This window comes from Capra hircus, chromosome 9 (assembly GCF_001704415.2).
Source record: "Capra hircus breed San Clemente chromosome 9, ASM170441v1, whole genome shotgun sequence".
Taxonomy (NCBI): domain Eukaryota; kingdom Metazoa; phylum Chordata; class Mammalia; order Artiodactyla; family Bovidae; genus Capra; species Capra hircus.
The window spans coordinates 61521681-61536424 of NC_030816.1; the positions used below are offsets into that span (position 1 = coordinate 61521681).

Below are 14744 nucleotides of genomic sequence, written 5' to 3' on the forward strand. Positions count from 1 at the left end.
TAGTACTAAAATTTGTTAGAAGTAGCCCTTTTGTATTCAAAGGCACAGCTTACATCAGATGCTAGATTTTAGATGACTCTTTCACAAACATAAGGGCACATCTGCATGTTTGTGTATTTCTGAAGATTAATTTCTACTCACAGAACTTAAGTGGAAAAGAACATGCCAAAAGACATTGGTTTAAAATTTTAAGAGAAAATACAATTAATGCAGAAAAAATAAGAACATAAAAATAAAAGTGCAGAGTAAAATAAAATATAAATACAGTAAATAAAATGTTACTTCATTAAAACTATGACTGTCAACAACAAGAAAAGAGATCAAAATTAAGGAACCTGTAGTATTAAATACAGCAGGGGTAAGAAGGAAGAAAAACAAAGCCTAGAATATGCTGGGTGTGCTAGTCGTTCAGTTGTGTCCGACTCTTTACGACCCCATGGACTGTAGCCTGCCAGGCTCCTCTGTCCATGGAATTTTCCAGGCAAGAATACTGGAGTTGGTTGCCATTTCCTTCTCCAGGGGACTTTCCCAACCCAGGGATCGAACTTGGGTCTCCCGCATTGCAGGCAGATGCTTTATTGTCTGAGCTACTAGCTTACCAAATAAGTTGTGACCACAGGATAATATAATAATTTGAACTTTACTTTGACCCATTATTATCTGATGATGAACAGATGTTGGGTCTGTTACCAAATCCCCTTTTGCCACCTGTCCCTGCACCACTGCTCTGCAGTCCCCATCTCTTCTAGTTCCCTGGATGACTCTGTTCATCCTCTAGCTGGAAGCTCAGGTGGTCCCTGACAACCCCAGGCTGGGTTAGGTTCTTCTGTGGGTTCTCAATGCCCCATGTGTGTACTCCTTCAATACCATCCTCTATTAGAATTGCTGTGTGTTAATCTACCCTCTCCCACCTCCCACTAGACTGCAGCTAACCCTGGAGGGCTAGGTCTTAACCTTTATTCATCTTTTTAGCATATGGCAAATATGCTATATGCCTGGCAAATAGCAGTTTTAAAATATATAAATTAATGATGCATGTTCTACACCACTGATGTATGGTCTGAAATATGATTTAAAATATGGGGTTATATATTAAGAAGAAACCCAGCCACTTAACAGATAAAGCAAGGCAACTTACAGAGAGAATCTGCAGACTCAGAGCTATACAACTTTATAGCATAAGAAGGGAAATCATTATTGTGTGACCAGCATAATCGTGCTTTCCATGATAAAACTAGTAACACCTGGATTTGAAAGACAAAGAAACCCAAATGGAAAGACCCGAGTTAAGGTGTAAAAGCTAATTCTTCATGGGGTTTACATCATAAAGGAATAGTCTCCTCACCCTATGGAGCTCCTTTAACTCAGGCAGCTATGAATCCACATTGCAATGCTAAGGAGACATTTAATAGGGTGAGGCCTAACCCGACAGTGATGGGGTGGAGAGGGGAGAGTGCTTTTCCCTGTTTGGATGGATTCAAAACCAGGGTGTAAATACCAACCACCCTGGAGCAGCAGTCTGCTGCTTTATGCTCATCTGGAATCTCTTCTTGCTTCTGTAGCTCTGCTTTTCTTTCCCTCTCAGTTCTGATCCACTTGTCAAATTGACCTTGCCTGGGGAGCAGTAGGCACAGTTCATAAAAGGAAAAAATCCAGACTGCACAGCACTCCAAGCAGGGAGGAGTGGAACATGCCACAGGTAGCCCTGTTCTCCACTAACCTACCAGCTGGAAGGATTCCTCCCAGATGTGGGGAACTTCAAGCATAGGCGCAAACTTTAAACACAGAGAAATGCGTGCGGCTTGTTAACTTCCAGTAAGTCATTGAAATTTCTGTTGGAAAAACCTTGTCAGCAGAAGAAATGACCTTATATGACCATGATGGCAAGGGAGAGAAAGAGGCCTGTGTTCAAAGTGTTAGGTAGGCAGAATAGGGAAAAGGAGTCCAAAACGGTGGTGGCTAAAAGACAAGGAAGGGAAAAGCCCTCGAAAACAGAACAAAAGAAGGTCCTAGGACCAGAGTGAGGACCTCAGGTAAAACAAACAACACTCCTGGCTGGCCCCATTTACATAGGACAGGCCCAGGGAGAGATAAACATATAAATAGAGGAGCCAAAGCCAGCTCTCTCCCCCATTCCTCCACGTCTTTGGATCTACGTGCCCTCACGCCTCGAAGATGGATTTTCCTGCTATCTTCTAAATAAAATAGAGCTGTAACACTGAGCTGTAACACTGATTTGTCTAAGAGCTATAACATGGTCCATTTGAGACCTGAGAGCTGTAACATGCCAAGGGGGCTTTAATGTCCATCACTCCAAATCTTTGTTGTGACGGGACAAAGAACCGAGGAACATACACTTGCGTGACAAAAGAATGTAAACAATGTCAACAGACTTTTGAAAACCAGCTTCCAATGAACTTCACAAATCTGGGTTCTTGAATACAAATAATCAGAGACGGGATATGGGGCTGGGTTCTCCAACTGAAACACTAACTCTTATAAAATGCAGTAGAACTTTAGAAAAGTTATAAGTCATCCACTGGAAAGATTGTGACAACCTAAGTCAGTTCTGGTTTTAAAATATCAGACACCCTGGAAACACTGAGACACGTGACCAGACATTTCATCTTTCCAAGGCACATAAAGAGAATATCCTGTCTTGGCAAACTTTGCATAAATGGACATTCGAGCAAAGGAGGAGCTGGCACCAACATCCTTGCTAAGTGTTCTAGAGGATGATTGCTGAGTGCTTGGATCTTGGCTTCCTGATCAGCTAGTCCCGTGACGCAGCTTTCTAGCTGATCGTGTGGCAAATACCACAGTTGCTCAACTTTTGCAAGGGCCTTGGGTAACAAAAGAAAAGTCAGACATCGCAGCTCAGGTCTTGTGTTTTTCCTGGCAGCATACTGGTAGCATCTGTCTATAAAATTCAGCAGCAGTGTTCTTTTAACGTGGAAAGCAGTGAATGCCCTAGCACTTAACAGTCTCATAACTGGGCACATAAAAAGAACCCTATGATTACTCTCCTGGTATTTTTTAAGTTGTAAAATGTAAGCTGAGCCATCACGCCTCTCATACATATATTCCTCCAGTGTCAGATGAAACTGTCATTACACCAAGAAATGAAAATCTCCCTAATCCTGGGCTGGACTTCATTGTGGGTGAAAATTTGGTTCTGCGTTTATCAGTTCAGTTCAGTTGCTCAGTCGTGTCAGACTCTTTGCGACCCCATGAATCACAGCACACCAGGTCTCCCCATCCATCACCAACTCCCAGAGTTCACTCAAACTCACATCCATTGAATCAGTGATGCCATCCAGCCATCTCATCCTCTGTCGTCCCCTCCTCCTACTGCCCCCAATCCTTCCCAGCATCAGAGTCTTTTCCAATGAGTCAACTCTTCGCATGAGGTGGCCAAAGTACTGGAGTTTCAGCTTTAGCATCATTCCTTCCAAAGAACAATATCACATACTAAATTCTGTTTCCCAATCCATTAGCAAAACTCATAAAGGCATGCAAGAGAGCATGGCTATTATAGAAATGTCCATTTGCTCAATGTTAAGTGTCCATTATCCTAGGGGAAAAAAGTAACATTTCAACAACAGTGTCTTTGAAAGGGACCTACCTAGCTGCTTCTCCCGCTCCTCACGCCGCTCCCTCGCGAGCCTCTGCCGGTCATCAACACGCAGCACAGGTGGAGGGTCTGAAAAGGAGATGGGAGACATAGAGGAGCAGATTTTTAAAAATGATATACACTGATAAATATCAGTCTGGTACATCTGATGAATGAATTATTACTACATCATCCCTATAGTAACATTACAACAATTATGACCATACTTGTAGTGATGTACTTTATTATAATTTTCCTGAGAATTTCCCAGTATTTTCTTCAATTTAAAAATATTATATATGAGGTTAGATTCTATGAGTTCTCATCACAAGGGAAAAAAATCATTTTTTTTTGCATCTATATAAGATGCTGGATGTAAACAAAATATGTTGGAATAAATATGTCATAATACAAGTCAAGTCATTATGCTGTACACCTTAAACTTACAGTTTCATCGATGCTGTACGTTAAATACATCTCAATAAGACTCAAAAAAAAAAAAAAGAAAAGAAAAAAGACACTCAGCCAAAACAAATTATGTCAAAACATAACTGTGCCTTTGGCTTATTATCATCAAACACTATTCATGAGGTTTTATGTTCCTAAACTACTGAACTTTTATTATTTTTATGTTTTAAAAAGTCTCCTGGGGCTTCCCTGGTGGCTTAGTGGTAAAGAATCCGCCTGCCAAAGCAGGAGACACAGGTTTGATCCCTGGTTTGAGAGATCCCACATGCTATGGAGTAACCACGCCCATGCGCCCCAACTACTGAGCTTGTGCTCTAGGGCTCGGGAGTCCCAATTACTGAGCCCACGCGCCCCAACTACTGAAGGCTGTGTGCCCCGAAGTCTTGCTCTGCAGCTAGAGAGTAGTCCCTGCTCACCACAACTAGAGGAAAGTCAGAGCACAGCCAAATAAAAAATAAGAAAATAAAATTTAAAAAAGTCTGCTCCTTAACAGCAAATAGAATCCTAAGTGAACGTATTCTACTAAATAGATGCTCAGTCACCAGTTAGACATGAAGAGCCCAGCTTTGAAATCAGACAGGCATGAAATCACTTCTGGTTCTGTCACGCTCACTTGCTATGAGACTTGGCCAAGTTACTCACCGAGCTCTCTAAGTCTTAAGCTGTGACATTGGTTTCATGGGTTTTTACTGGTTGTCTATGAGGATAAAATAGACCTTATCTAACATCACTATATGGATTAAATAAAATGGTGCTTATAACAGCATTAGCACAGTGCCTAGCACTTGATAAATCTCAGTAACTATCTGCATTCATTGAATACACTAAATATCTACTGTGATCAGGCAGTGTTTAATGTGCTGAAAGGAGAGCAATCAACAAAAAAGACAGAAATCTCTGCTCAAATAAAGCTTGCTTAGGGAAAACATATGTAAAATATAGAGAATGGAAAAAGGGGCAATATATAGAATGTTCTGGAGAAGGAAATGGCAACCCACTCCAGTATTCTTGCCTGGAGAATTCCATAGACAGAGGAGCCTGGCGGGCTACAATCCATGGGGGTGCACAGAGTTGGACCAGACAAAGACAACTTAGCATGCACGTACATAGAATGTTGTTGCTTTAATGGCTAAGTTGTGTCAGACTCTTTTGCAACCCCATGGCCTGGAGCCTGCCAGGCTCCTCTGTCCATGGGATTTCCCAGGCAAGAACACTGGACTGGGTTGCCATTTCCTTTTCCAGGGGATCTTCCCAATCCAGGGATTGAACCCACATCTTCTGCACTGGCAGGAGGGTTCTTTACCACTCACCCACCTGGGAATGTTAGACTGAGATAAATGCTAGGGAGACAACAAAGCAACAAACGGACTGTGAAATGGCAGGAATGGAAGGCTGGGCATCTTGGATAGGTGCCAAGGGAATTCTAAGTTAGATGGTAGCTTTTATGTGTAAAAACTTGATGGAAATAAGGGAGCTGTCTGTGCAGACATTCCAAGAGGTGAAAAGCAAGTGCAAAGGCCCTGAGGTTGCAAGTACCTAAGATGTTCAAGAAACGACATGAAGATCTGAGCCACTGGAGCAGAGTGAGATCATTTAAGCGATGGGGCCAGAGGCTAGGGTCCTGGTGAGGACTTTGGACTATGCTGTGAGTGAGATGCCATTAATGGCTTTCCAGCAAAGGTCTATAAAAATACGCTCACTCTGCTGTTGCTAAATAAAAACAAAAGCATAGTAATGATAACAATGATGATGATAATAATTACACTTAACATCAGCATTATATTCCTTGCTATTACATTAACAATTTAAAATCTCACATTAAGAAGAAAAACCTACTGGAATAATACTTTAGAGACAACATAGTAGTACTTCAACAGATTTAAAGGACTTGCATCCCAAATGCCTTCTAAATGTTACAGAATTTGTACATTTAAGAGAATAAAACTGTATGAAAGTGCATTAGAAGCTGCATAAACCTGGCAGTGGGGTCATGGGCAGGACCAGGAGATGATATTTTGTGTTTTTCCTTTGCTTTAAAGTATTTTTTTTCTAATTGATAATATGAACCCCTAACTAGCTCATATTCGTTATGATAATTATTTCCCCCATTTGCTAATCATTTATGAGGTTTCAAATATTTTTTATGTAGAAAAATACAGCCTTTGGTCCCAAAAGGTTTTCTTCTAACCCTAGAAAAGAGGCACGCAGAACCCACTTAGGCACTTTGTTAAGGGTCACAGACAGGGGAGCTTTGCTGTCGTTTGTATTTGGAAATGACAGCCCTATCAAAATGATATTTTGAAGAAAAAAATGATCTAAGAACCCAAGCCAAAATGAAGTTAGAAGCAAGACTTCTAGCAATTACTTATTGCTTTAAAAAAGTCCTTTAATAGTGAGGTTTTACTTCCTTATGAAAACTTTGCACTTATTATGAAACTTGAAAACCACAGTAACTAAAATAATATAAATAACTTTTACTTATAAAAGTTACATGGGCACATTATAGAAAGTCTATAAGTAGACACAATGAAGTAAAATTCTGCTCATAGAATACCGAGTATGTGACATTTCTACAAATTTCACACAAATTTTGACAAAATTTTTCAAAAGGAGGTGTTAATAACAACATAGTCATCCTCACCTACCCTCTTCCACCCCAACCAACCCTGAGAGCCCCAAGTCAATACCTGGTGTTCCTGCAGTCATGAGACAACACTCAATTATGCAGTGGAACATTTGCCTTTCAGATGCATAAAGAAAGGGCATAGTTCACCTCTGATTTCTATGATATCATTCCATATGAAAATTACACTCTTCACATGTAATAAACTGTATCCTGTCTGGTAACACCAGTACCTCAGAAACCAGGTTGTATATAGTGCTATCAAGATGTATCAATAAACACTATAAATAAGGCCAACGCTTATGAGTTCAGTAATTCTCCCTGGCCACCTTTATCGCTTCAGCACTGATCTCAACCACTATTTATTTATAATTCGATTTGAGAAAGTAAAGAACAAATATAACACATTTCTAAAATATAACGCATTTCTAAAATATAACACATTTCTAAAATACGACGCATTTCTAAAATACGACGCATTTCTAAAATATAATGTGCATAATGACTATTATATGCTAGACGAGTTTGGTTGGTTTCAGGACCTGCCACTAAAAAACACTGTGAAGTGAAAAAGGTATTCAGTTTGAATTCTGTTTCCATCCTTCTGGTCACATTGATAAGAAGGTCACTTTGGTACCAGAATGTTACTAAACACCCTGTGGCAGATTAAAGATGGCTGTGAATATGGGTAGGGAGGAGCAGAGCCTGGTCCGTTTTGTTCATTGCCATATTCCCAAAGCCTAGGACTATACCTGGCAGAAAGGAGGGTATTCAATAAATATTTATTAAATGAATGAAAGAAACAAATGAGCTAGCAACCTTGGTTAACATCTGGAGCCTACACACTCCTAAATGTTAATGGAATTAACATTCACTATGAGGGCAAACTCATACCAAACTTGTATTTGACAATAGATTTTTGCCAGTCTATGTCCGATGCAGGATACAGCATGCTTGGGGCTGGTGCACGGGGATGACCCAGAGAGATGTTATGGGGAGGGAGGTGGGAGGGGGGTTCATGTTTGGGAACGCATGTACACCCATGGTGGATTCATGTCAATGTATGGCAAAACCAATACAGTATTGTAAAGTAAAATAAAGTAAAAATAAAAATAAATAAAAATAAATAAAAATTAAAAATTAATAAAAAATTAAAAAGTAAATAAATAAAAGGTATTAGTAAATACTCATGATTACAATTCTAAGGTTTAATAATTAAAAACTGATTAAAAATGACCTTTAAAGGTAGGATTTCAGAAAAAAAAATACAATTGAATAATTGCAAGTAAATAGCGAATTTTCTGAAATTTTTTTTTTCTCCGTCTCATTTCTATCCTATCACTTTTTTTCTGGAACAAAATGAAGGTATAGAAAATAGTTTGACATCATGAATATTTCACACTGTTTCTCAATAGATCTAACCATTAGAATAGAATTGTTACTTAATTTTTAGAAGGAAAAGTTTTTAAGAGAAATAGGATTTCAGTGGAGACACACTTGCAGCTACACTCTGCATCCAACCTTCTACCTGTGATAACTGGAAAGTAAAGGGACCACCCAAACCAGGGTACTTTTGAGAGTGAAAGGGCATGCTGATAATAGCCTGCGGTTACATGTGAAAACATGCAATCCTGAAAAAGCTGGAACAAAAGAGTGACCCTCAAAGATCTAGAAAAATAAATTCACTGCGACAAGGCTTTTTACAAGAACTCACTATACCCTGACTCTATCTGAACAACTACTGTCAGGATATTCACATTTGGTCAGGGCAATACTCAAAATATCCCCCAAAGAGCATGTACTTTTTCTCAAGTTCCTGAAGTAAGAAAATTTTTAAAAATGCTTTAGACAGATGTTCCCATGACTCATATCCCATAAAATCAAAAGGTTTTACTCAAACCTATAACTTCAACATGGAACCTCTGATATCATCTTCAGAGATACTCAGGAAAATAACATGGTGGTTTTAAAAATAAGAGTCTTTGATGTATCTGTGCTTATGTGTATATACAAGAAAGCAGACATAAGTATACTTAAAAGACACAATCTGAAATGAAACGTCTCCTCACTGAACTTGACTCTAGCAATATAAATCAAAGAGTCAATTGGGGTAGAAAAGATTTTTCTTTTGGCCTCTATATTTCTATGCACTCTGCATCTCTCTTCTCACAATAGAAATACTATGTTAGAATGATCTATTCATATACTGATTTTTTCTACTATACTTGTCAGCTAGAGAGTAGGACTGGAGAAGGAAATGGCAACCCACTCCAGTATTCTTGCCTGGAGAATCCCAGGGACAGAGGAGCCTGGTGGGCTGCCGTCTATGGGGTCTCACAGAGTCAGACACGACTGAAGCGATTTAGCAGCAGCAGCAGCAGACAGTAGGATTGTCTTTCAATAACATATTCCTAGTACCTCCATAGTGCTATTACCAGATGAATAAACAAATTATCAGGATATAAAAGTATAAACTGCACAATAAAGAATGACAGGAATTAGAAATGATGGTTGACGTAAAAGGGAAAATCAGTATAAACTATTTAGCTATGTTCAATTCTCATGATAAAACAAAGGGGATTTTCATGCTAAACAGCTTCTACTTCTACAAGGATGCCCACTGGAGTAGAGGGTAAGAAAGTCCACTAGAATAAGCCCTGTGAGGACAGCGGTCCTGTTGCTTTGCTCACACAGTATCTCTCAGAGTCCCCCAACATTGGGCAATTACTCAAGAAACATTACATGTTGGCTGCGCTTTGGGTGGATATATGGACGGATAAATGAATGAAAATGTAAACTGACTAAACGGGGAAAATCTCAGCCTGTGGATTATAACTCCACTGAAACTATACATCATTTGCTACTAACGGTCGCAAATGCAGTGCTTGTAACTGTACCTGTTATACATCATCTGAATGGCAAGGCAGACTTATCTGCTCCGTTCAAGACCTCCTCCACATAGGAAAAAAGGCCCCACAAAACTAGGCAGGACAGGGAATGTTTTCTATGGGGCTAGATACAGTTATTTCCATCTTTAGTCCCACTGATGCACTGTTCTCGAGTGACTCTGGCCTTGGATGCAGCCTGAAATAGGCTTCCAAGAACCTCAAGAGGTGTTCGGTTTGCCTTTTCCTTCCTTTGGCTATCTCTGGTGATCATACTAATAAGTTAGTCTCTCCCAAAGACCACATCATGGTTGCTGGATACCCGGAAGCTACTGAATTGTTTACTCCATTGTTTGTAGTTTGCTTACAGAGTGTTTGCTTCTTTGTATCACTGAATGGAACAGACCATGAATCACAGGCTATTAAATGAAATTACTGTGTAGGTGTACAATCATTGCAGGCAACAGAGAACAAAAACGTAATTCTATACCAGTATTGCTGCATGTAATGACTTCCTTAAGTGGGTTTTGAAAAAGTCACAAAAGAGATATGCACTAATGCTAGGCATACAGGTACAAAAAAACTGTGTCATTTCTATCATTTCAGGCAGAATGGAAAAATTATTACCTCTCGCACACTGCTTGACAGTTAACAGTGCACTCACAGATACCATCTTGCCTGTCAAAATGATTCTGAGAGGTGAGTAGGGCTTAGCTTTGAATCTCCATTTTAAAGAAAGAAAATCAAGGTGTGAGAGGTTTTCTGACTTCTAGAAATCCGTCTAAATGTGTGTTTTGATGGCAGGACTGAAACCAAGCTCTCCTAAATTCTAGCAGGCCTAAGACCTTTGGGATTACCCTCCTTTTTCCACAGCAAAGGCAATGCACAGTACCTGGTTTATTTCCTGAGTGGTTGCTATTTTGTCCTGAAATAGTAGTGGAGGGCCGGTGGGAGGCAGCGGTTTTCTTATCTTGTACTTTGTTGCCATCAGGTACTACACAGATGAGATAAAAGAGAAAAGACATATTTAGTTTCTCAAAATTTATTCAGAAACATTCACATATTCAAAATTTGCTGTCAACTTTTGTATCAAGTACTAGGCTAGACCCAGGAAATACAAAGATTAAGCAGCTGATAACTCCTACCCTCAATGAGCATAATGTTCAGTGGGAAGAACACACCCAAGAATCAATAGCCTCAGCTCAACTGACCAACCCTACAGCAGTGGTGTACTCAGGGTCCATGAAGTCATTCACCCTGGCTGCTCCAGTTTATACATAGAGCAACCACGAAGAAATAAGACTGGGATCTAGAGCATCTGATCTTTATTCTTACAAAGTTCACGCATTTGGAACCAAAAAATTCCAAGAACATAACCAAGCAGGTCACCAAAAGGGAACGAGGGATATAATTTACTGGATTTTGGAAAAGCCTCTAACAAATGTTCAGTAACAAAGATCATTCAAGAGACTAAGGCAAATGTATTTTAGGAAGTGACCAAAGGGCAGAAATATCAGGCAACTCCCTGGTTATATAAAGTATAAAGTCCTCCAGGTAAACTGTTCTTTACACATTTTCCTTTAATAATATATTTTTTCAAAAGATATTTAAAGTATTTTGCTGCTTCTCATTAAGTGGTGTCAAAAACCAAACTCTTGATTTTCCCTGCCTCCTACCCTCTGCCTGAAAATTTGTTTCACCCACAGTCTTCCCCATCCATTCAAGCAATTCCATTCTTCCAGTAGATTAGGCCTGGAGCCTTGGAATCAGCTTTGACTTCTCTCCTCCAGTCTCTCCCCAAGTTTGATTCAGTAGTAAGTTCTTTCAGCTCTACCTTAAAAAATCATCACCTCTATCACTACCTTCTGATCCTCTCTTCCCTGTGTGACTGGAATGTCCTCTTAATCAGTCTTCCAGATCTCACCACTGATTTTCAGTCTCCGCTCATCTCAGCAGCCAGAGTGATCCCATTAAATCCTAAGTCGTGTCACTGTTAGAAGCCACCATCCCACTCAGAGAAAAATTGAAGGGCTGTCCACGGCCTACAAGGTACTATATGATTTGGCCTTTACCTTGTACCACTTAACTTCTTAATTACTCTGTTCAGATCTTACATACTGACTTCGTCCATCTCAGAGCCTTTGCATGTACCTGAAATGTTCTTCTCCCAGATGTTAACACGCGTCTGTCCTTCACTTCCACTGAGTCTCTGTTCAAGTGTGATATTAGAGTCCTCTTGATCTATCTAAAACAGCACCTGCATCACTCATCTCTCCTCCTTACTCTGCCTTGTTTGTAGCCCTTATCCCCTGACACATTGCACATTTATTATCTCCTCCACTAGGCTGAGGGAAATGGAGAATAACTAGAAAATGAGATTCAGTAGTTCAGGGTTTTTGAACCTCAAAGAGTATGACAGTTATACTTCAGGAAGACTAAATTTAAAAATGGTACCCCAGATGTACTTTAAAAAGTTATTAAATTTGCTAAACCTTTACCTTTAAGCTCTGAACAAAGAATATACCCAATTTTTATGGATGCCTCTCAATTACATATAGTATTAGCTAGCATAGGAAACCACAGACTGAACAGCAGAAAGCATCCTATGCTGTATTTTTAACACTGTTTAACTGCCCAGTTTCAAACAATTTGTTGGCTTTAAATAACAGGTTCAAACATAAACACTGGTTGCTATAACACTCTCATCCTACTTGCCAAAAACAAGTTGCCAGTTATCACTATGTGGCAGGTAAAGGCCACACTAGTTCATATTGGCCTACAGCCTCACAATTTTAGAGGCAGCCCCTAAAGACCAAAAACTGACTTAATTGGAACTCTGGTGCTTAATATGGATAGAACAACTTTCTCCTATCTTTTGCAAGATATTCTCAAAACTGCTCATAAAGAAGATAAACAAAAAGGAGTGCACACAGATTGGGAATACTGTGATTATTTTCTTTTTATTATACAGCCACTTCTAGCACATAGCAAACAAAGCCTTAACTAGTAAGCTGTTTAAGCGAGCTTCTATTTATCATTTTTACTTAACTGAAAGATAATTAGGACTATTTGTTTAGCCTGTATTTCATATGCATTCATTTCTTTCTTACCTTAGCATATTTGACATAATTTAATCTGTCTCTGTTGATTATCTGCAATGCCCTCAGGCCCAGACAACAGATATCAATCGTAGCTAAATATTATGTTGCAGTAGACCACGGAGGAGATTTAAAAGAAGACATATTCGGGGCAAGTGACTTTTCCAAATAATTCCTGGGTAATCCCTCTCCCCCCTTTTTTAGGTTGTAATTTGCTTTGTCTTGAAATTCAAATGTAAAATATAAATTCCAATTATACTGGAAGTCTGGAGGTCTGGTTATCTGAATTCCAATTTACCTATCAATATATCTGATTTTTATTAGACCCAGTCGAGTTGGATCTATCTGCCCACTTATCATCTGGATCTCAGGAATTCATTTCTATCACAAAATCCTTCTGAGTCCTATTCATAACAAAACAAATGTAAAACTGATCTTAAAATGTGTTGCTGCTGCATGTTCATATAAAACTGATAGGCTAAATTTACTAAAATAAAGGTAAACTGAAAGTCAGTCTGTTTTAGCCACGATTGTGTGTGTGTGCTTAGTTGCTCAGTTGTGTTTGACTCTTCGTGATCCCATGGACTGTAGCCTGCCAGGCTCCTCTGTCCATGGAATTCTCCAGGTCAGAATACTGGAGTGGGTAGCCATTCCCTTCTCCAGGAGATCTTTCTGGCTCAGGGAGTGAACTGGTGTCTCTCGTGTCTCCTGCATTGCAGGCAGATTCTTTTTTTTTTTTTTTAAGTCTTTATTGAATTTGTTACAATATTGCTTCTGTCTTATATGTTTTGGTTTTTTGGCCTGAAGGCATGTGGGATCTTAGCTCCCTGACCAGGAATTGAACCTGCATCCCCTGCATTGGAAGATGAAGTCTTAACCACTGAACCACCAGGGAAGTCCCTGCAGACAGATTCTTTATCATCTGCACCACCAGAGAAGCCTCTGGGAGCCCTGCTACTTACTAGCTGAGTGACTGTCAGAGTTTCTTGACTTCTCTGAGTAGGTAATATGAGGGTGAAATGGCCTAACTGAAATGTCACTGGGGGAATTAATTGAAAAGATCTATGTTAAGAATCTATTATAGAACATGGCCCACAGGAGGTGTTTAGCAAACATTCAGCCCTCCTTCTCTCAACATTTATGCTCTTCCTCAAGGTCCTGGGCCTCCCACACTCCCAGGTGTAGAGCTGTGTGTTGAGGTTGTAGTGGAGGCGGTGTGCACTTTGGAGTCAGCTGACTAGGCTCTGCCAGTTATGAGCTGTGAACGCACGGCACGTCACTCAACCTCTCAGTCATAATTTCCCCATCTGCAATGCAGGAAAACACTTTCAGGGTTGTGAAAATTAAATGAGACTGCCGGGCCCACTGAAAGGCTCAATAAAAAGTGGCAGGTTGTTTGGCTCTCCCCCTAGTCCTACACCAATGTGGGAAGGCAGGTTTCCAGTCAGTTCCTCTGGGCTTTGCTTGCTTAATGCTAACAGGGAAAACAAACTTAGTCAAGTTGGTGACAGCAGTCCTACGGAGCAGAGCCTGGCTCTGCTGCTGGCTTCAGAGGTTTGCAGCTCAGCTACAATCACACCTCCTGGGGGTTACAGGAAGGTAGGACTTAGAGTACAGTTTCTAGTTTCCTGACTTAATCATCAGTCTTTCTGGGGCTTAGAGAGATGACAGTTTTCTGAGATGTAATACCTTTCAAGTTGCCAAAAGTAAGGATAAGTCGTCAAAAAAGAAAAAAAACTCACTTATAATAGCAGGGAAATAGTAGCTTCTGAGAGGGTTGGGTGTTTGTTTGTTTGTTTTTCAAATAAATGGCAGGGAATTTCACTGTTTGAGAACAGAATGAAAACAGGAATTTATCCATTTTAATATTTCAACATTTAAAAATCTGGAAATCCTAGGTAACTAGCAGGTAGGATCACATATACCCTTTTAAAAATTACCATTAAAATACCAGTTTTAAAATGACCCAGATGACATTTCCAGTATTATTTATTTGAACCTCTTTCATTTTTCAGAAGAGAAAACTGAGCCATATACTATGATGCTCAATAAGACTT

At 39.7% G+C, this 14744-nt stretch overlaps 1 protein-coding gene across 7 annotated transcripts in view; it reads right to left on the bottom strand.

Annotated features, from left to right (window-relative positions):
• Positions 1 to 14744, bottom strand: part of MAP7 (microtubule associated protein 7) — a 181349-nt gene that overhangs the window by 51069 nt on the left and 115536 nt on the right. For all 7 annotated transcript variants that reach the window (XM_018053247.1, XM_018053244.1, XM_018053246.1 and 4 more), the window contains 2 exons: positions 10482 to 10583; positions 3626 to 3703 (listed from right to left, as the gene is read on the bottom strand). In XM_018053247.1, the coding sequence (XP_017908736.1) occupies positions 3626 to 3703; positions 10482 to 10583 (180 nt within the window). The remainder of the gene's footprint in view (positions 1 to 3625; positions 3704 to 10481; positions 10584 to 14744) is intronic.